This window comes from Choloepus didactylus, chromosome X (genome assembly GCF_015220235.1).
Source record: "Choloepus didactylus isolate mChoDid1 chromosome X, mChoDid1.pri, whole genome shotgun sequence".
In the NCBI taxonomy this organism is placed as follows: Eukaryota; Metazoa; Chordata; class Mammalia; order Pilosa; family Megalonychidae; genus Choloepus; species Choloepus didactylus.
In genome coordinates, this window is record NC_051334.1 from 41568496 (window position 1) to 41591414 (window position 22919).

The following is a 22919-nucleotide window of genomic DNA, read 5'->3' on the forward strand; positions in this document are numbered from 1 at the left end:
CATTCTTTGTGGATAGTCAGGAGACTCTGAATCAGTTTATATGAGGAATGGCTAAGTTAACTAGGGAAGTTAACTTGGATAAGACTTAGGGGAAACAGTAGTTGTCTTCAAACATCCAAATGGCTATTATGTGGAAGGGCTAAAAGTATTCTGAGTGACTTTAAAAGTTAGAATTAGGACCACTGGGTGGAAGTTACAGGAAGACAGATTAATGTTTAATGTAAGGATGAACTTTTCAATACTTAAGGAATTTTCCAAAAATGGAATGAACTGTCCTGGCATTATAGTGAATTATTTGCCATTGGAGGACTTAACTAGAGCTCAACATTTCTTCGGGAATTTTATGAGAATTCATCGTTGTTATAAGAATGGAGAAGTTAAGACCCCTTCAAATCCTGAGATTCAATAATTTTATGAATAAATTATGCTTTACTATTTGACCCTTTGGTCAGTCTTGCAATCTTGGCCAAAAGTTATAAATTCGGGGAAAAATCAGCATTCTTGGTAACTATACTCAACTTGCAATTTCTCATATTTCTGGAAATGATTAGCTGAAAAAGAATGCAAAACTACAAGATAATTTAAACACAATTTAGTTTTAGAGGGCCTTGTAGTGAAATAATGATTTAAATAATACAACTATGACCTATTTTTTTTTCCACAAAGGATGGTCTACGTTAATACTGCTTTGACTTAGCTATGGTGAATTATGTTAAATGCAATATCCTGGGTAACAGATTGTTATTTTGATATTTATCATTTGTCAGGTATTTGAATTTAAAGTAAGTATTCTTGAAAGATGACAGGTTTAACAAGGTACTGTTGATATTTTCCATAATTTTCCTCTTTGTGAAGACTGGCAGTACTTGGAGACAGAAAAGAGAAGGTAATTACTAGGAGACTGATAGTTTATAAAATGGAGAACTAAGTAATTTGTAAAACTAAGGAATAGAACCAAAACTGGGGCAGCATTCTGAGCTGGAGTCTATTGAAATAAATAAATAAAAAAAAACAAATGCTTGAATCTGTAATTAACATCCACCTCTGAAGGCTGGTGAAGAAAGTTTCTATTTTAATGTTTCATCTTTTATTTCTGGCATGGGAATTTTCTAATTATGTTTTCTTTGGCTATTAATAAAACCAGCCTGCATTCACATCTGTTTGCTCTTTCCAAATATACAGATTGATGGCTTGAGAAGGATTCTTTGACAGATAGAAAGAGGAAAACAGTATGAAATTAAAAATTAGCCATAGATGCAAACCTGGAAGTGGCTAATTCACACATTTTAGATTTGACTTCTTTGGCCATTTCCACTTTACAAGTCACTAGACCCTGAATATCATCTTCAAACACTGTTATAATATCTGTATGTAGGGCTTCTTCTCTCGTAAGTGCTGGGGATACAAAGAGTAAAAAGACAGGGTCTAGTCTTAAGGGAAAACAAATCTAGTTATGACTATAGAGTTATCAAATTTAAAACTAAATCTATATTATGGCTTCTTTCCGGGAGAGGTGGGGTGGAATGGGGTATGAAACACTGAGGTTGGGCTAATATTTAGTTTGAAAGTTTTACACCAGCTTGAAAATGACCTGGTTTTGAAAGAAATATATTTTTTTAAAGTGGTCTTACCTCCAGCTACAAGTCCAGACTCCCCTAACTGAATAGCCACCCCAAAGCCCCCAAGTTTAACAGGGGCTGAGTTTTCCTTTGAGGCGAGGAGAACACAGTGGGGCTGAAAAAGAAAAAAAACAAACGAACAAACAAAAAAGAAACCCAGAAATAAGGATTAATTGAAGATGAATAATTCAATTTACAAAAACTGAATAACATAATACAGTAACACATTAAAACATCCTCAGAAATTATTTTAGATGGCTGAATTATTTGTCCTATTCTCATTTATGACTGATTTCTTCAGACTTACCTGTTCTATCCAAAATTTTTCAGGAATTACTTGCTTTCAAGATTAGAGTATGATGCTAGCATCAGAAAGCATGGATGTTCGAGAATGACAGAAACATTTTCTGCCTTTCCATGCAATATTCTCTTCCAGTGATAGTCTAGATTTGTTTAAGGAAAAATATATTTTACACTTCCTGCCAAAATGTTTCTTGAAATCTAACTTTACCTATGGAGCCACTATATCATGGCTCTTAGGGGATGCTGATGATCCTTTCTTTGTCTACTCTCTGACCACCCCCTTTCTTTTCTTAATTTTTTCCATCCCTAAGTAAGAGGAGTGCTAAAATGGATGGGCCAGATTTCATGACTTTAGTTGAGCTTTGGTCTCAGGGAATTCAATGCTCTACCGGGGCATGTCTTGTTTTCTGGACCTGTCTTTTCTTTCTGTGGGAGTGGTAGGTGAGAAAGTGGGAAAGGAGACCACTTTGCCTGTCTCTAGCCCAGGACAAAGACATCCTCTACGAGGGGTAGCCTGCTTGACCAGGGCTCCCTAAATATCACATCCTTTATGGTAACAATGAGGTTTTTTTTTGTACAATCTTGTCTATCTGCATTTGCAACACTGTTGGGGTTAGTGTCAGGAAAGGATTTAATTATGGGGAGCTCTGATCTCTGCTCAAATACTATCCTCCCCAACGTGACTAACATTATGCATGGCTCGCTCTCAAAATATGGGGTAGTAAAAAGGGCAAGCCTCTTTAGGTATGGAAGATAAAATGATTTTTTATTCTATCCTATACTTTCTCTTCATAAAATGACACCGTTTTAGTTCAGGTTTAGCCTACTGATGGTGGGTATGAAAACACCAGTGTACTAAAAGCCTGAGATGGCACAGAGATGTTTAATGATGATAAACAAAAGAGGGAGGGATCTTTACTCTGCCCAATGAGAGCACCAGGATCCTCTTTGGAAGTTGCTCTTTTTTGTCCAAAGGAGTTTAAAGACCTTTACAATAGAGCCTAGCTCAGAAAAAGATGAGCTCTCAAATATAAATGTGTATGAATGTGTGTGAGCTAGAGAAAGAGAGAAGAGAGGGAAAGCAAGTGCACACGAATGAACAGTGAGCAAACTACAGCATGACACAAAGTACTCAGAAGTTCACTGAGGAGTCTGGGGGTTTGAAGCTGTATATACCCCAGAAAGACAAGTTCTTAACTCTAATCTGTTCCTGTGGATGTGAATTCATTTTAAGTAGGAACTTTTGATGAAACTACTTCAGTTAAGGTGTGACCCACCCTATTCAGGATGGGTCTTATTCTATGGAGTCTGTTTATAGAGTCCTTTATAAACAGAATGAAATTCAAACATACAGAGAGAAAGCCACAGAAGCAAGAAGCTGAAATCGACAAAACCCAGAAAAGAAGGTGGAGACCAGCTGATGCCACCACGTGGCAGAGGAGCCAAGGATCGCAAGCATCTGGTCTTAGGAAGAAAGCACTACACCTTGATGATGCCTTGATTTAGTCATTTTCTCGGCCTCAGATGGTAAGCTAATAAATTCCCACTGTTTAAACCAACTCATTTCATGGTATCTACTTTAAGCAGCTTAGGAAACTAAAACAGTGATTTCCACAGAAATCAACCAATAAAGACTGTACGTAGTGAGAACTTTAAGTTGGTACAACTAGAGATCGATGCCAACAGACCTGAAAAAAAAAAAAAAAAACAGACGTAGCACAAGTCTAGTGTGGCACACAGCAAATGAATAAGCCTAGAGTGAGGCAAAGAGAAGGATGAGGTTGATACAGAAGAAGAAAAATACAAACTAGACCCTAAAAGGCTCTCCTGGTCATGCCTGTGGAAGTGTTTTCATCACCTTCTTTTTTTTTTTATCTTCATTTTATTGAGATATATTCACATACCACGCAGTCATACAAAACAAATCGTACTTTCGATTGTTTACAGTACCATTACATAGTTGTACATTCATCACCTAAATCAATCCCTGACACCTTCATTAGCACACACACAAAAATAACAAGAATAATAATTAGAGTGAAAAAGAGCAATTGAAGTAAAAAAGAACACTGGGTACCTTTGTCTGTTTGTTTCCTTCCCCTATTTTTCTACTCATCCATCCATAAACTAGACAAAGTGGAGTGTGGTCCTTATGGCTTTCCCAATCCCATTGTCACCCCTCATAAGCTACATTTTTATACAACTGTCTTCAAGATTCATAGGTTCTGGGTTGTAGTTTGATAGTTTCAGGTATCCACCACCAGCTACCCCAATTCTTTGGAACCTAAAAAGGGTTGTCTAAAGTGTGCGTAAGAGTGCCCACCAGAGTGACCTCTCGGCTCCTTTTGGAATCTCTCTGCCACTGAAGCTTATTTCCTTTCCTTTCACATCCCCCTTTTGGTCAAGAAGATGTTCTCCGTCCCACGATGCCGGGTCTACATTACTCCCCGGGAGTCATATTCCACGTTGCCAGGGAGATTCACTCCCCTGGGTGTCTGATCCCACGTAGTGGGGAGGGCAGTGATTTCACCTTTCAAGTTGGCTTAGCCAGAGAGAGAGGGCCACATCTGAGCAACAAAGAGGCATTCGGGAGGAGGCTCTTAGGCACAACCATAGGGAGGCCTAGCCTCTCCTTTGCAGCAACCGTCTTCCCAAGGGTAAAACTTATGGTAGAGGGCTCAACCCATCAAACCACCAGTCCCCTATGTCTGTGGTCATGTTAGCAACCATCGAGGTGGGGTAGGCGACTACCCCTGCATTCTCCACAGGCTCCTCAAGGGGGCACTACATCTTTTTTTTTCCTTGTTTTTCTTTTTTTTTTTTTTTTTAACTTTCCCTTCTTTTTTAAATCAACTGTATGAAAAAAAAGTTAAAAAGAAAACAAACATACAATAAAAGAACATTTCAAAGAGACCATAACAAGGGAGTAAGAAAAAGACAACTAACCTAAGATAACTGCTTAACTTCCAACATGTTCCTACTTTACCCCAAGAAAGTTACCTAATACAGCAACATTTCTGTGAACTTGCTCCTACTATATCCATCAGAAATTAACAGACCATAGTCATTCCTGGGCATCCCCAGAACGTTAAATAGCTTATCTGTTCTTCTTGGATTATTGTTCCCCCTTCCTTAATTGCTCTCTATTGCTAGTTCCCCTACATTCTACATTATAAACCATTTGTTTTACATTTTTCAAAGTTCACATTAGTGGTAGCATATAATATTTCTCTTTTTGTGCCTGGCTTATTTCGCTCAGCATTATGTCTTCAAGGTTCATCCATGTTGTCATATGTTTCACGAGATCGTTCCTTCTTACTGCCGCGTAGTATTCCATAGTGTGTATATACCACATTTTATTTATCCACTCACCTGTTGAAGGACATTTGGGTTGTTTCCATCTCTTGGCAATTGTGAATAATGCCGCTATGAACATTGGCGTGCAGATATCTGTTCGTGTCACTGCTTTCCGACCTTCCGGGTATATACCGAGAAGTGCAATCGCTGGATCGAATGGTAACTCTATATCTAGTTTTCTAAGGAACTGCCAGACTGACTTCCAGAGTGGCTGAACCATCCTACAGTCCCACCAACAATGAATAAGAGTTCCAATTTCTCCACATCCCCTCCAGCATTTGTAGTTTCCTGTTTGCTTAATGGCAGCCATTCTAACCGGTGTTAGATGGTATCTCATTGTGGTCTTAATTTGCATCTCTCTAATAGCTAGTGAAGCTGAACATTTTTTCATGTGTTTCTTGGCCATTTGTATTTCCTCTTCAGAGAACTGTCTTTTCATATCTTTTGCCCATTTTATAATTGGGCTGTCTGTACTATTGTCATTGAGTTGTAGTTGTAGGATTTCTTTATATATGCAAGATATCAGTCTTTTGTCAGATACATGGTTTCCAAAAATTTTTTCCCATTGAGTTGGCTGCCTCTTTACCTTTTTGAGAAATTCCTTTGAGGTGCAGAAACTTCTAAGCTTGAGGAGTTCCCATTTATCTATTTTCTCTTTTGTTGCTTGTGCTTTGGGTGAAAAGTCTAGGAAGTGGCCGCCTAATACAAGGTCTTGAAGATGTTTTCCTACATTATCTTCTAGGAGTTTTATGGTACTTTCTTTTATATTGAGATCTTTGGTCCATTTTGAGTTAATTTTTGTGTAGGGGGTGAGGTAGGGGTCCTCTTTCATTCTTTTGGATATGGATATCCAACTCTCCCAGCCCCATTTGTTGAAAAGACCATTATGACTCAGTTCAGTGACTTTGGGGGCCTTATCAAAGATCAGTCGGCCATAGATCTGAGGGTCTATCTCTGAATTCTCAATTCGATTCCATTGATCTATATGTCTATCTTTGTGCCAGTACCATGCTGTTTTGGCAACTGTGGCTTTATAATAAGCTTCAAAGTCAGGGAGTGTAAGTCCTCCCACTTCGTTTTTCTTTTTTAGAGTGTCTTTAGCAATTCGAGGCATCTTCCCTTTCCAAATAAATTTGATAACTAGCTTTTCCAAGTCTGCAAAGTAGGTTGTTGGAATTTTGATTGGGATTGCATTGAATCTGTAGATGAGTTTGGGTAGAACTGACATCTTAATGACATTTAGCCTTCCTATCCATGAACATGGAATATTTTTCCATCTTTTAAGGTCCCCTTCTATTTCTTTTAGTAGAGTTATGTAGTTTTCTTTGTATAGGTCTTTTACATCTTTGGTTAAGTTTATTCCTAGGTACTTGATTTTTTTAGTTGCTATTGAAAATGGTATCTTTTTCTTGAGTGTCTCTTCAGTTTGTTCATTTCTAGCATATAGAAACATTACTGACTTATGTGCATTAATCTTGTATCCCGCTACTTTGCTAAATTTGTTTATTAGCTCTAGTAGCTGTATCGTCGATTTCTCAGGGTTTTCTAGATATAAGAACATATCATCTGGGGGGCGGGGCAAGATGGCAGACTGGTGAGCTGTATGTTTTAGTTACTCCTCCAGGAAAGTAGGTAAAAAGCCAGGAACTGCGTGGACTGGACACCACAGAGCAATCTGTCTTTGGGCATACTTCATACAACACTCATGAAAACGTGGAACTGCTGAGATCAGCGAAATCTGTAAGTTTTTGCGGCCAGGGGACCCGCGCCCCTCCCTGCCAGGCTCAGTCCCGGGGGAGGAGGGGCTGTCAGCTCCGGGAAGGAGAAGGGAGAATTGCAGTGGCTGCTCTTATGGGAAACTCATTCTACTGATTCAAACTCCAACCATAGATAGACTGAGACCAGACACCAGAGACTCTGAGAGCAGCCAGCCCAGCAGAGAGGAGACAGACATAGAAAAAAAAACAACACGAAAAACTCCAAAATAAAAGCAGAGGATTTTTCGAGTTCTGGTGAACACAGAAAGGGGAAGGGCGGAGATCAGGCCTTGAGGCGCATATGCAAATCCCGAAGCAAAGCTGATCTCTCTGCCCTGTACACCTTTCCTTAATGGCCCTGGTTGCTTTGTCTATTAGCATTTCAATAACCCATTAGATCTCTGAGGAGGGCCGTTTTTTTTTTTGTTTTTTTTTTTTAAATCCTTTTTGCTTTTTCTAAAACAATTACTCTAAGAAGCTCAATACAGAAAGCTTCAAAGAATTGAAATTTGGGCACGTCAAGTCAAGAGCAGAACTAAGAGAGCTCTGAGACAAAAGGCAATATTCCAGTGGCTGAGAAAATTCACTAAACAACACAACTTCCCAAGAAAAGGGGGGTGTCCGCTCACAGCCACCATCCTGGTGGACAGGAAACACTCCTGCCCATCGCCAGCCCCATAGCCCAGAGCTGCCCCAGACAACCCAGTGTGACGGAAGTGCTTCAAATAACAGGCAAACACCACAAAACTGGGCGTGGACATTAGCCTTCCCTGCAACCTCAGCTGAATGTCCCAGAGCTGGGAAGGGGGAGCAGTGTGAATTAACAGAGCCCCATTCAGCCATCATTTGAGCAGACTGGGAGCCTCCCAACACAGCCCAGCAGCCCAGAACTGCCCTGGGGGGACGGCACTCACCTGTGACATAGCACAGTCATCCCTCAACAGAGGACCCGGGGTGCACATCCTGGAAGAGGGGCCCACTTGCAAGTCTCAGGAGCCATACGCCAATACCAAAGACTTGTGGGTCAGTGGCAGAGACAAACTGTGGCAGGACTGAACTGAAGGATTAGACTATTGCAGCAGCTTGAAAACTCTAGGATCATCAGGGAGATTTGATTGTTAGGGCCACCCCCCCTCCCCGACTGCCCAGAAACACGCCCCACATACAGGGCAGGCAACACCAACTACACACGCAAGCTTGGTACACCAATTGGGCCCCACAAGACACACTCCCCCACTCACCAAAAAGGCTAAGCAGGGGAGATCTGGCTTGTGGAGAACAGGTGGCTCGTGGACGCCACCTGCTGGTTAGTTAGAGAAAGTGTACTCCACGAAGCTGTAGATCTGATAAATTAGAGATAAGGACTTCAACTGGTCTACAAACCCTAAAAGAACCCTATCAAGTTCAGCAAATGCCACGAGGCCAAAAACAACAGAAAATTATAAAGCATATGAAAAAACCAGACGATATGGATAACCCAAGCCCAAGCACCCAAATCAAAAGACCAGAAGAGACACACCACCTAGAGCAGCTACTCAAAGAACTAAAGATGAACAATGAGACCCTAGTACGGGATATGAAGGAAATCAAGAAGACCCTAGAAGAGCATAAAGAAGACATTGCAAGACTAAATAAAAAAATGGATGATCTTATGGAAATTAAAGAAACTGTTGACCAAATTAAAAAGATTCTGGACACTCATAGTACAAGACTAGAGGAAGTTGAACAACGAATCAGTGACCTGGAAGATGACAGAATGGAAAATGAAAGCATAAAAGAAAGAATGGGGAAAAAAATTGAAAAACTCGAAATGGACCTCAGGGATATGATAGATAATATGAAACGTCCGAATATAAGACTCATTGGTGTCCCAGAAGGGGAAGAAAAGGGTAAAGGTCTAGGAAGAGTATTCAAAGAAATTGTTGGGGAAAACTTCCCAAATCTTCTAAACAACATAAATACACAAATCATAAATGCTCAGCGAACTCCAAATAGAATAAATCCAAAAAAACCCACTCCGAGACATATACTGATCACACTGTCAAACATAGAAGAGAAGGAGCAAGTTCTGAAAGCAGCAAGAGAAAAGCAATTCACCACATACAAAGGAAACAGCATAAGACTAAGTAGTGACTACTCAGCAGCCACCATGGAGGCAAGAAGGCAGTGGCACGATATATTTAAAATTCTGAGTGAGAGGAATTTCCAGCCAAGAATACTTTATCCAGCAAAGCTCTCCTTCAAATTTGAGGGAGAGCTTAAATTTTTCACAGACAAAGAAATGCTGAGAGAATTTGCTAACAAGAGACCTGCCCTACTGGAGATACTAAAGGGAGCCCTACAGACAGAGAAACAAAGACAGGACAGAGAGACCTGGAGAAAGGTTCAGTACTAAAGAGATTCGGTATGGGTACAATAAAGGATATTAATAGAGAGAGGGAAAAATATGGCAAACATAATCCGAAGGATAAGATGGCCAATTCAAGAAATGCCTTCACGGTTTTAACGTTGAATGTAAATGGATTAAACTCCCCAATTAAAAGATATAGATTCGCAGAATGGATCAAAAAAAATGAACCATCAATATGTTGCATACAAGAGACTCATCTTAGACACAGGGACACAAAGAAACTGAAAGTGAAAGGATGGAAAAAATATTTCATGCAAGCTACAGCCAAAAGAAAGCAGGTGTAGCAATATTAATCTCAGATAAAATAGACTTCAAATGCAGGGATGTTTTGAGAGACAAAGAAGGCCACTACATACTAATAAAAGGGGCAATTCAGCAAGAAGAAATAACAATCGTAAATGTCTATGCACCCAATCAAGGTGCCACAAAATACATGAGAGAAACATTGGCAAAACTAAAGGAAGCAATTGATGTTTCCACAATAATTGTGGGAGACTTCAACACATCACTCTCTCCTATAGATAGATCAACCAGACAGAAGACCAATAAGGAAATTGAAAACCTAAACAATATGATAAATGAATTAGATTTAACAGACATCTACAGGACATTACATCCCAAATCACCAGGATACACATACTTTTCTAGTGCTCACGGAACTTTCTCCAGAATAGATCATATGCTGGGACATAAAACAAGCCTCAATAAATTTAAAAAGATTGAAATTATTCAAAGCACATTCTCTGACCACAATGGAATACAATTAGAAGTCAATAACCATCAGAGACTTAGAAAATTCACAAATACCTGGAGGTTAAACAACACACTCCTAAACAATCAGTGGGTTAAAGAAGAAATAGCAAGAGAAATTGCTAAATATATAGAGACGAATGAAAATGAGAACACAACATACCAAAACCTATGGGATGCAGCAAAAGCAGTGCTAAGGGGGAAATTTATAGCACTAAACGCATATATTAAAAAGGAAGAAAGAGCCAAAATCAAAGAACTAATGGATCAACTGAAGAAGCTAGAAAATGAACAGCAAACCAATCCTAAACCAAGTACAAGAAAAGAAATAACAAGGATTAAAGCAGAAATAAATGACATAGAGAACAAAAAAACAATAGAAAGGATAAATATCACCAAAAGTTGGTTCTTTGAGAAGATCAACAAGATTGACAAGCCCCTAGCTAGACTGACAAAATCAAAAAGAGAGAAGACCCATATAAACAAAATAATGAATGAAAAAGGTAACATAACTGCAGATCCTGAAGAAATTAAAAAAATTATAAGAGGATATTATGAACAACTGTATGGCAACAAACTGGATAATGTAGAAGAAATGGACAATTTCCTGGAAACATATGAACAACCTAGCCTGACCAGAGAAGAAATAGAAGACCTCAACCAACCCATCACAAGCAAAGAGATCCAATCAGTCATCAAAAATCTTCCCACAAATAAATGCCCAGGGCCAGATGGCTTCACAGGGGAATTCTACCAAACTTTCCAGAAAGAACTGACACCAATCTTACTCAAACTCTTTCAAAACATTGAAAAAAATGGAACACTACCTAACTCATTTGATGAAGCTAACATCAATCTAATACCAAAACCAGGCAAAGATGCTACAAAAAAGGAAAACTACCGGCCAATCTCCCTAATGAATATAGATGCAAAAATCCTCAACAAAATACTTGCAAATCGAATCCAAAGACACATTAAAAAAATCATACACCATGACCAAGTGGGGTTCATTCCAGGCATGCAAGGATGGTTCAACATAAGAAAAACAATCAATGTATTACAACACATTAACAAGTCAAAAGGGAAAAATCAATTGATCATCTCAATAGATGCTGAAAAAGCATTTGACAAAATCCAACATCCCTTTTTGATAAAAACACTTCAAAAGGTAGGAATTGAAGGAAACTTCCTCAACATGATAAAGAGCATATATGAAAAACCCACAGCCAGCATAGTACTCAATGGTGAGAGACTGAAAGCCTTCCCTCTAAGATCAGGAACAAGACAAGGATGCCCGCTGTCACCACTGTTATTCAACATTGTGCTGGAAGTGCTAGCCAGGGCAATCCGGCAAGACAAAGAAATAAAAGGCATCCAAATTGGAAAAGAAGAAGTAAAACTGTCATTGTTTGCAGATGATATGATCTTATATCTAGAAAACCCTGAGAAATCGAAGATACACCTACTAGAGCTAATAAACAAATTTAGCAAAGTAGCGGGATACAAGATTAATGCACATAAGTCAGTAATGTTTCTATATGCTAGAAATGAACAAACTGAAGAGACACTCAAGAAAAAGATACCATTTTCAATAGCAACTGAAAAAATCAAGTACCTAGGAATCAACTTAACCAAAGATGTAAAAGACCTATACAAAGAAAACTACATAACTCTACTAAAAGAAATAGAAGGGGACCTTAAAAGATGGAAAAATATTCCATGTTCATGGATAGGAAGGCTAAATGTCATTAAGATGTCAATTCTACCCAAACTCATCTACAGATTCAATGCAATCCCAATCAAAATTCCAACAACCTACTTTGCAGACTTGGAAAAGCTAGTTATCAAATTTATTTGGAAAGGGAAGATGCCTCGAATTGCTAAAGACACTCTAAAAAAGAAAAACGAAGTGGGAGGACTTACACTCCCTGACTTTGAAGCTTATTATAAAGCCACAGTTGCCAAAACAGCATGGTACTGGCACAAAGATAGACATATAGATCAATGGAATCGAATTGAGAATTCAGAGATAGACCCTCAGATCTATGGCCGACTGATCTTTGATAAGGCCCCCAAAGTCACCGAACTGAGCCATAATGGTCTTTTCAACAAATGGGGCTGGGAGAGTTGGATATCCATATCCAAAAGAATGAAAGAGGACCCCTACCTCACCCCCTACACAAAAATTAACTCAAAATGGACCAAAGATCTCAATATAAAAGAAAGTACCATAAAACTCCTAGAAGATAATGTAGGAAAACATCTTCAAGACCTTGTATTAGGAGGCCACTTCCTAGACTTTACACCCAAAGCACAAGCAACAAAAGAGAAAATAGATAAATGGGAACTCCTCAAGCTTAGAAGTTTCTGCACCTCAAAGGAATTTCTCAAAAAGGTAAAGAGGCAGCCAACTCAATGGGAAAAAATTTTTGGAAACCATGTATCTGACAAAAGACTGATATCTTGCATATACAAAGAAATCCTACAACTCAATGACAATAGTACAGACAGCCCAATTATAAAATGGGCAAAAGATATGAAAAGACAGTTCTCTGAAGAGGAAATACAAATGGCCAAGAAACACATGAAAAAATGTTCAGCTTCACTAGCTATTAGAGAGATGCAAATTAAGACCACAATGAGATACCATCTCACACCGGTTAGAATGGCTGCCATTAAACAAACAGGAAACTACAAATGCTGGAGGGGATGTGGAGAAATTGGAACTCTTATTCATTGTTGGTGGGACTGTATAATGGTTCAGCCACTCTGGAAGTCAGTCTGGCAGTTCCTTAGAAAACTAGATATAGAGCTACCATTCGATCCAGCGATTGCACTTCTCGGTATATACCCGGAAGATCGGAAAGCAGTGACACGAACAGATATCTGCACGCCAATGTTCATAGCAGCATTATTCACAATTGCCAAGAGATGGAAACAACCCAAATGTCGTTCAACAGATGAGTGGATAAATAAAATGTGGTATATACACACGATGGAATACTACGCGGCAGTAAGAAGGAACGATCTGGTGAAACATATGACAACATGGATGAACCTTGAAGACATAATGCTGAGCGAAATAAGCCAGGCACAAAAAGAGAAATATTATATGCTACCACTAATGTGAGCTTTGAAAAATGTAAAACAAATGGTTTATAATGTAGAATGTAGGGGAACTAGCAGTAGAGAGCAATTAAGGAAGGGGGAACAATAATCCAAGAAGAACAGATAAGCTATTTAACGTTCTGGGGATGCCCAGAAATGACTATGGTCTGTTAATTTCTGATGGATGTAGTAGGAACAAGTTCACTGAAATGTTGCTATATTATGTAACTTTCTTGGGGTAAAGTAGGAACATGTTGGAAGTTAAGCAGTTATCTTAGGTTAGTTGTCTTTTTCTTACTCCCTTGTTATGGTCTCTTTGAAATGTTCTTTTATTGTATGTTTGTTTTCTTTTTAACTTTTTTTTTCATACAATTGATTTAAAAAAGAAGGGAAAGTTAAAAAAAAAAAAAAAAAGAAAGAAAAAAGACAAACAAGGAAAAAAAAAAAAAAAGATGTAGTGCCCCCTTGAGGAGCCTGTGGAGAATGCAGGGGTATTTGCCTACCCCACCTTCATGGTTGCTAACATGACCACAGACATAGGGGACTGGTGGTTTGATGGGTTGACCCCTCTACCATAAGTTTTACCCTTAGGAAGACGGTTGCTGCAAAGGAGAGGCTAGGCCTCCCTGTATTTGTGCCTAAGAGTCTCCTCCTGAATGCCTCTTTGTTGCTCAGATGTGGCCCTCTCTCTCTGCCTAAGCCAACTTGAAAGGTGAAATCACTGCCCTCCCCCCTACGTGGGATCAGACACCCAGGGAAGTGAATCTCCCTGGCAACGTGGAATATGACTCCCGGGGAGGAATGTAGACCCGGCATCGTGGGATGGAGAACATCTTCTTGACCAAAAGGGGGATGTGAAAGGAAATGAAATAAGCTTCAGTGGCAGAGAGATTCCAAAACGAGCCGAGAGATCACTCTGGTGGGCACTCTTACGCACACTTTAGACAACCTTTTTTAGGTTCTAAAGAATTGGGGTAGCTGGTGGTGGATACCTGAAACTATTAAACTACAACCCAGAACCCATGAATCTCGAAGACAGTTATATAAAAATGTAGCTTATGAGGGGTGACAGTGGGATTGGGAATGCCATAAGGACCAAACTCCACTTTGTCTAGTTTATGGATGGATGTGTAGAAAAGTAGGGGAAGCAAACAAACAGACAAAGGTACCCAGTGTTCTTTTTTACTTCAATTGCTCTTTTTCACTCTAATTATTATTCTTGTTATTTTTGTGTGTGTGCTAATGAAGGTGTCAGGGATTGATTTAGGTGATGAATGTACAACTATGTAATGGTACTGTAAACAATCGAAAGTACAATTTGTTTTGTATGACTGCGTGGTATGTGAATATATCTCAATAAAATGATGATTAAAAAAAAAAAAAAAGATCATATCATCTGCAAACAATGATAGTTTTACTTCTTCTTTTCCAATTTGGATGCCTTTTATTTCTTTGTCTTGCCGGATTGCCCTGGCTAGCACTTCCAGCACAATGTTGAATAACAGTGGTGACAGCGGGCATCCTTGTCTTGTTCCTGATCTTAGAGGGAAGGCTTTCAGTCTCTCACCATTGAGTACTATGCTGGCTGTGGGTTTTTCATATATGCTCTTTATCATGTTGAGGAAGTTTCCTTCAATTCCTACCTTTTGAAGTGTTTTTATCAAAAAGGGATGTTGGATTTTGTCAAATGCTTTTTCAGCATCTATTGAGATGATCAATTGATTTTTCCCTTTGGACTTGTTAATGTGTTGTAATACATTGATTGATTTTCTTATGTTGAACCATCGTTGCATGCCTGGAATGAACCCCACTTGGTCATGGTGTATGATTTTTTTAATGTGTCTTTGGATTTGATTTGCAAGTATTTTGTTGAGGATTTTTGCATCTATATTCATTAGGGGGATTGGCCGGTAGTTTTCCTTTTTTGTAGCATCTTTGCCTGGTTTTGGTATTAGATTGATGTTAGCTTCATAAAATGAGTTAGGTAGTGTTCCCTTTTCTTCAATGTTTTGAAAGAGTTTGAGTAAGATTGGTGTCAGTTCTTTCTGGAAAGTTTGGTAGAATTCCCCTGTGAAGCCATCTGGCCCTGGGCATTTATTTGTGGGAAGATTTTTGATGACTGATTGGATCTCTTTGCTTGTGATGGGTTGGTTGAGGTCTTCTATTTCTTCTCTGGTCAGTCTAGGTTGTTCATATGTTTCCAGGAAATTGTCCATTTCTTCTACATTATCCAGTTTGTTGCCATACAGTTGTTCATAATATCCTCTTATAATTTTTTTAATTTCTTCAGGATCTGCAGTTATGTCACCTTTTTCATTCATTATTTTGTTTATATGGGTCTTCTCTCTTTTTGATTTTGTCAGTCTAGCTAGGGGCTTGTCAATCTTGTTGATCTTCTCAAAGAACCAACTTTTGGTGATATTTATCCTCTCTATTGTTTTTTTGTTCTCTATGTTATTTATTTCTGCTTTAATCCTTGTTATTTCTTTTCTTCTACTTGGTTTAGGATTGGTTTGCTGTTCATTTTCTAGCTTCTTCAGTTGATCCATTAGTTCTTTGATTTTGGCTCTTTCTTCCTTTTTAATATATGCGTTTAGTGCTATAAATTTCCCCCTTAGCACTGCTTTTGCTGCATCCCATAGGTTTTGGTATGTTGTGTTCTCATTTTCATTCGTCTCTATATATTTAGCAATTTCTCTTGCTATTTCTTCTTTAACCCACTGATTGTTTAGGAGTGTGTTGTTTAACCTCCAGGTATTTGTGAATTTTCTAAGTCTCTGATGGTTATTGACTTCTAATTGTATTCCATTGTGGTCAGAGAATGTGCTTTGAATAATTTCAATCTTTTTAAATTTATTGAGGCTTGTTTTATGTCCCAGCATATGATCTATTCTGGAGAAAGTTCCATGAGCACTAGAAAAGTATGTGTATCCTGGTGATTTGGGATGTAATGTCCTGTATATGTCTGTTAAATCTAATTCATTTATCAGATTGTTTAGGTTTTCAATTTCCTTATTGGTCTTCTGTCTGGTTGATCTATCTATAGGAGAGAGTGATGTGTTGAAGTCTCCCACAATTATTGTGGAAACATCAATTGCTTCCTTTAGTTTTGCCAGTGTTTCTCTCATGTATTTTGTGGCACCTTGATCGGGTGCATAGACATTTACGATTGTTATTTCTTCTTGTTGAATTGCCCCTTTTATTAGTATGTAGTGGCCTTCTTTGTCTCTCAAAACATCCCTGCATTTGAAGGCTATTTTATCTGAGATTAATATTGCTACACCTGCTTTCTTTTGGCTGTAGCTTGCATGAAATATTTTTTTCCATCCTTTTACTTTCAGTTTCTTTGTGTCCCTGTGTCTAAGATGAGTCTCTTGTATGCAACATATTGATGGTTCTTTTTTTTTTGATCCATTCTGCGAATCTATATCTTTTAATTGGGGAGTTTAATCCATTTACATTCAACGTTATAACCGTGAAGGCATTTCTTGAATCAGCCATCTTATCCTTTGGTTTATGTTTGTCATATTTTTCCCCTCTGTCTATTAATATCCTTTATTGTACCCATACCGAATCTCTTTAGTACTGAACCTTTCTCCAAGTCTCTCTGTCCTGTCTTTGTTTCTCTGTCTGTAGGGCTCCCTTTAGTATCTCCAGTAGGGCAGGTCTCTTGTTAGCAAATTCTCTCAGCATTTGTTTGTCTGTGAAAAATTTAAGCTCTCCCTCAAATTTGAAGGAGAGCTTTGCTGGATAAAGTATTCTTGGCTGGAAATTTTTCTCACTCAGAATTTTAAATATATCGTGCCACTGCCTTCTCGCCTCCATGGTGGCTGCTGAGTAGTCACTACTTAGTCTTATGCTGTTTCCTTTGTATGTGGTGAATTGCTTTTCTCTTGCTGCTTTCAGAACTTGCTCCTTCTCTTCTGTGTTTGACAGTGTGATCAGTATATGTCTCGGAGTAGGTTTATTTGGATTTATTCTATTTGGAGTTCGCTGAGCATTTATGATTTGTGTATTTATGTTGTTTAGAAGATTTGGGAAGTTTTCCCCAACAATTTCTTTGAATACTCTTCCTAGACCTTTACCCTTTTCTTCCCCTTCTGGGACACCAATGAGTCTTATATTTGGACGTTTCATATTATCTATCATATCCCTGAGGTCCATTTCGATTTTTTCAATTTTTTTCCCCATTCTTTCTTTTATGCTTTCATTTTCCATTCTGTCATCTTCCAGGTCACTGATTCGTTGTTCAACTTCCTCTAGTCTTGTAGTATGAGTGTCCAGAATCTTTTTAATTTGGTCAACAGTTTCTTTAATTTCCATAAGATCATCCATTTTTTTATTTAGTCTTGCAATGTCTTCTTTATGCTCTTCTAGGGTCTTCTTGATTTCCTTTGTCTCCCGTACTATGGTCTCATTGTTCATCTTTAGTTCTTTGAGTAGCTGCTCTAGGTGCTGTGTCTCTTCTGGTCTTTTGATTTGGGTGCTTGGGCTTGGGTTATCCATATCGTCTGGTTTTTTCATATGCTTTATAATTTTCTGTTGTTTTTGGCCTCGTGGCATTTGCTGAACTTGATAGGGTTCTTTTAGGATTTGTAGACCAATTGAAGTCCTTATCTCTAATTTATCAGATCTACCGCTTCGTGGAGTACACTTTCTCTAACTAACCAGCAGGTGGCGTCCACGAGCCACCTGTTCTCCACAAGCCAGTTCTCCCCTGCTTAGCCTTTTTGGTGAGTGGGGGAGTGAGTCTTGTGGGGTCCAATTGGTGTACCAAGCTTGCGTGTGTAGTTGGTGTTGCCTGCCCTGTATATGGGGCGTGTTTCTGGGCAGTCAGGGAGGGGGGGTGGCCCTAACAATCAAATCTCCCTGGTGATCCTAGAGTTTTAAAGCTGCTGCAATAGTCTAATCCTTCAGTTCAGTCCTGCCACAGTTTGTCTCTGCCACTGACCCACAAGTCCTTGGTATTGGCGTATGGCTCCTGAGACTTGCAAGTGGGCCCCTCTTCCAGGCTGTGCACCCCAGGTCCTCTGTTGAGGGATGACTGTGCTATGTCACAGGTGAGTGCCGTCCCCCCAGGGCAGTTCTGGGCTGCTGGGCTGTGTAGGGAGGCTCCCAGTCTGCTGAAATCATGGCTGAATGGGGCTTTGTTAATTCACACTGCTCCACCTTCCCAACTCTGGGACAATCAGCTGAGGTTGCGGGGAAGGCTAATGTCCATGCCCAGTTTTGTGGTGTGTGCCTGTTATTTGAAGCGCTTCCGTCACACTGGGTTGTCTGGGCCAGCTCTGGGCTATGGGGCTGGCGATGGGCAGGAGTGTTTCCTGTCCACCAGGATGATGGCTGTGAGCGGACACCCCCCTTTTCTTGGGAAGTTGTGGTGTTTAGTGAATTTTCTCAGCCACTGGATTATTGCCTTTTGTCTCAGAGCTCTCTTAGTTCTGCTCTTGACTTGACCTGCCCAAATTGCAAGTCTTTGAAGCTTTCTGTATTGGGCTTCTTAGAGTAATTGTTTTAGAAAAAGAAAAAAGGATTAAAAAAAAAAAAGGGCCCTCCTCACAGATCTAATGGGTTATTGAAATGCTAAGAGACAAAGCAACCAGGGCCATTAAGGAAAGGTCCACAGGGCAGAGAGATCAGCTTTTCTTCGGGATTTGCATATGCGCCTCAGGGCCTGAGCTCTGCCCTTCCCCTTTCTATGTTCACCAGAACTCCAAAAATCCTCTGCTTTTATTTTGGAGTTTTTCGGGTTGTTTTTTTTTCTATGCCTGTCTCCTCTCTGCTGGGCTGGCTGCTCTCAGATTCTCTGGTGTCTGGTCTCAGTCTATCTATGGTTGGAGTTTGGATCAGTAGAATGAGTTTCTGATAAGGGCTGCCACTGCAGTTCTCCCTTCTCCTTCCCGGAGCTGACAGCCCCTCCTCCCACGGGACTGAGCCTGGCAGGGAGGGGCGCGGGTCCCCTGGCCGCAAAAACTTACAGATTTCGCTGGTCTCAGCAGTTCCACGTGTTCATGAGTGTTGTATGAAGTATGCCCAAAGTCAGATTGCTCTGTGGTGTCCAGTCCACGCAGTTCCTGGCTTTCTACCTACTTTCCTGGAGGAGTAACTAAAACATACAGCTCACCAGTCCGCCATCTTGCCCCGCCTCCTCATCACCTTCTTAGGAAGGAGAAGCAGAAGCTTAAACTGGAACTTCAAGAATCTCCTTTATACTCTGTTGACTATATTTATGCTTAAATTAATGTTATTTGAAAATTTGTGCACTTCTCATTAGAGTGTAGATGCTTTCTCAATAAATTCTTAAGTCATAAAATTTTTAAGATAAATCATAAAATTTGGAAACTTAAGATAGAAAATAAGCAAAGAAAAAAATAAATATGAATTGATATAATGTAAAACCAGGTAGGTTAACTGTGATGAGGTAAAACTAAGCTGATAAGGAGGTAAGTTTTCCAGGTTTGGGGATTTCAGAGCTATTATTTTAGGGAGAGTGGTCACAGAAGGACTCTTTGATGGGGTAATATTTGAACAGAGACCAAAATGAAGTGAAAGAGCAGGCCAAGTAGAAGCAAGTTCCAGTTGTGGGTGCCAGTAAATACAAAGGGCCAGAGTCATGAAGAGAGTATGTTTGGAGAAAAGTAAGGAAGCCAGTGTTTCTGAAAAGGAGCAAGCAAGGGGAAGAGTGGTGGGAAATGTGATGAGAGATGATCAAAGGCCCTATCATGTAAGGCCTTAAGGCCATGGTCAGAACTCTGGTTTTTATGCTTAGTGGGATGGTAAACCACTGGAGGTTTTTGAGAAGGGAACCAGTATAATCAGATTTAGGTTTTGAAAGTCTCACTCTGGCTGCTGTGTGGAGAACAGATTGCAGGGGCACGGGAGTGGAAGAAAGGAGACCAGATATGGGATACTGTAGTTATCCAGGAAAGAGAAGATTGTGACTTGGACTAGAGTAGCATGATAGAGGCAGAGATGGTGAGAACTGGTCAACTATAGGGTATGTTCAGACTAAATTCCCGACAGCAATTGTTGCTGGATTGGATATGGGGTGTGAGAAAAAGTTACGTATGACAACTAGGGCTTTGTACTGAGCAACAGAGTGAAAATGAGGATGCCATTTACTAAAATTGGGAACACTGGGGAAGGAGTTTGTAAGGGGGATCAAGAATTTGGTTTCATACATGTTGAACGTGAGAGCTTATCAGATGTGGTGACAGGCTGGGCTTAGAGATATAAATTTGGGAACCAATAGCATATAAATAGTATTTATAGCCAAGATAGTGAATGAAATTGCCTAGGGAATGAGTACTGATAAAGAAGAGAAGAGCTTGGAGGATTGAGCCCTGGTGCACACCAATATTTGAGGTCAGGTAAATGAGAACAATCTAGCAAAGGAAAGAGAATGCCTAGATAGTGAAACAGGAAGAAAATGAAAAGCAGAGGAATTTGGTATGTCCTGAAGCTAATCAAACAAACCTTTCAAGAAGGAATGATTAATAGTGTTCAATGCTGCTGAGAGGTCTTTTAAGATGGAATTAAGAACTGATTATTACATTTAGCAAACTTGGAAATCACTGGACTGGTAACCTTGATAAAAGTGGTTTTGGTGATATGATAGAGGCAAAAATCCCCATTGGATCAGGTTCCAGAGAGAATGGGAAGAGATGATGTGGAAACAGTAAGTACAGGTATCTCTCAAAGTTTTACTGTACTAGTAATAGAGAAATGGGATGTAGCTGGAAGAGAATGTGAAGTCTAGGAAGTTTTTTTTTGGTTTTACACTTTTAAACATATACAAGTGGAGAAAAAAGATTAGTAAACACCATGTATGTATCATTGAGCTTTAACAATTATTGACATTCTGCCATTTTTGCTTAATCTATCCTTAACCATTTTAAATGCAATTTTATTGAGATATAGTCACACACCAAATAATCTAGCCAAAGTATACATCAATGGCTCACAGTGTCATCATATAGTTGTGCATCTGTCACTTCAATTTTAGAACATTTTCATTACTCCAAGAAAAAAACAAAAAGAACACCCAAACCATCCCATACCCCTTATTCCCCCCATTATTTATTTATTTATTCTCTTTTTTTAATTACTCATCTGCCCATACACTGGATAAAGGGAGTGTCAGTCACAAGGTTTTCACAATCACAAGGTCACATGATAAAAGCTATATAGTTATACAATCATCATCAAGAATCCAGTCTACTGGATTACAGTCCAACAGTTTCAGGAATTTCCTTCTAGCTTTCCGAATACACTAGAAACTTAAAAGGAATGTCTATATAATACATAAGAATAACCTCCAGAATGACCTCTCAACTCTATTTGAAATCTCTCAGCCACTGAAACTTTATTTTGTTTCATTTCTCTTCCCCCTTTTGGTCAACAAGTCTTTCTCAATCCCATGATGCTGAGTGCAGGTTCATCCCCAGGAGTCAAGTCCCACATTGCCAGGGATATTTACAACCCTGGGAGTCATGTCCCAGGTAGGGAGGGCAGTGAGTTTATTTGCAGAATTGGCTGAGAGAAAGGGCACAACTGAACAACAAAAGAGGTTCTCTGGGGTTGACTCTTAGGCATAATTATAAGTAGGCTTAGCTTCTCCTTTGCAGGAACAATTGACCATTTTTTTTCTGCTGAAGCATTTTAAAGCAAATAATATCATTTCACCTAATAGTTCAGTACTTCTAACAGAGGACTTTAAAAAAACTTAATATCATTATCACATCTTTAATATCATCTAATACCTACTTCACAATTTTCCTTTAATGTCTCAAAAGTCTTTTTATACTCAAAATGCAATCCAAGACATATATATTGCACTTGGTGGTTATGCCTCTTAAATCTCTCTCACTCTATAACAGATACCCTCCCCTCCCCCCACCCAGTACCTTTTTCCAAAAGTTCATGCCATTGATTCATTAAGATATTAGGCAATTTCCCCAATGGAATTACCCATGATCTGGACTTGGCTAATGGTACCTCTTTAATATGTTCCTTAATCTCCCGACTTTTGTGTAAGTTGGCAGTTAGAGCTAGAAGCTTGATTAGATTAAGATTCAGTTTTAGGTGCTATATCTACTGTATCACACCAGGAGGAACATAATGTCTAGTTGTCTTACTTTTAGTGACAGGATTGATCAGTGAGTTCAGGTGTTGTCTGCCTGATCTAAGGTTCATCACCAACTTTTCACTCAGTGGATTTTAGCAGCCATTGATGACTAGATCCACAATTAGGGATTCCAAAATATGAGATTTTCTCAACATTTTACCAAAAAAAATTTAAAATATACAGAAAATTGAAAGAATTGTAAGAAGATAATCATATGTCTGCCACCTAGATTCTACAATTAACATTTTGCTACATTTGCTTTATCACATGTCTATTCATCCCTCTAACTGATCACCAATTCATTTTATTTTTTGGTGCATTTAAAAGTAAGTTGTAGACATCAGCACATTTCACTACTACATGTCAGCATACATATTATGAAACCGAGTTTAAAATCTGTTTAAAATTCTTTTCTCAGGTAAAATTTACATGGTAGAAACACACAATCTTAGAGTACCATTAGGGAGTTTTGATAAATGAGTACATCT

The 22919-nt window shown here is 39.1% G+C and overlaps 1 protein-coding gene across 6 annotated transcripts in view; it reads right to left on the minus strand.

Annotated features, from left to right (window-relative positions):
• Nucleotides 1–22919, minus strand: part of CASK (calcium/calmodulin dependent serine protein kinase) — a 524745-nt gene that overhangs the window by 162911 nt on the left and 338915 nt on the right. For all 6 annotated transcript variants that reach the window (XM_037820735.1, XM_037820733.1, XM_037820731.1 and 3 more), the window contains exon 6: nucleotides 1632–1734. In XM_037820735.1, coding sequence (XP_037676663.1) covers nucleotides 1632–1734 — 103 coding nt within the window. The remainder of the gene's footprint in view (nucleotides 1–1631; nucleotides 1735–22919) is intronic.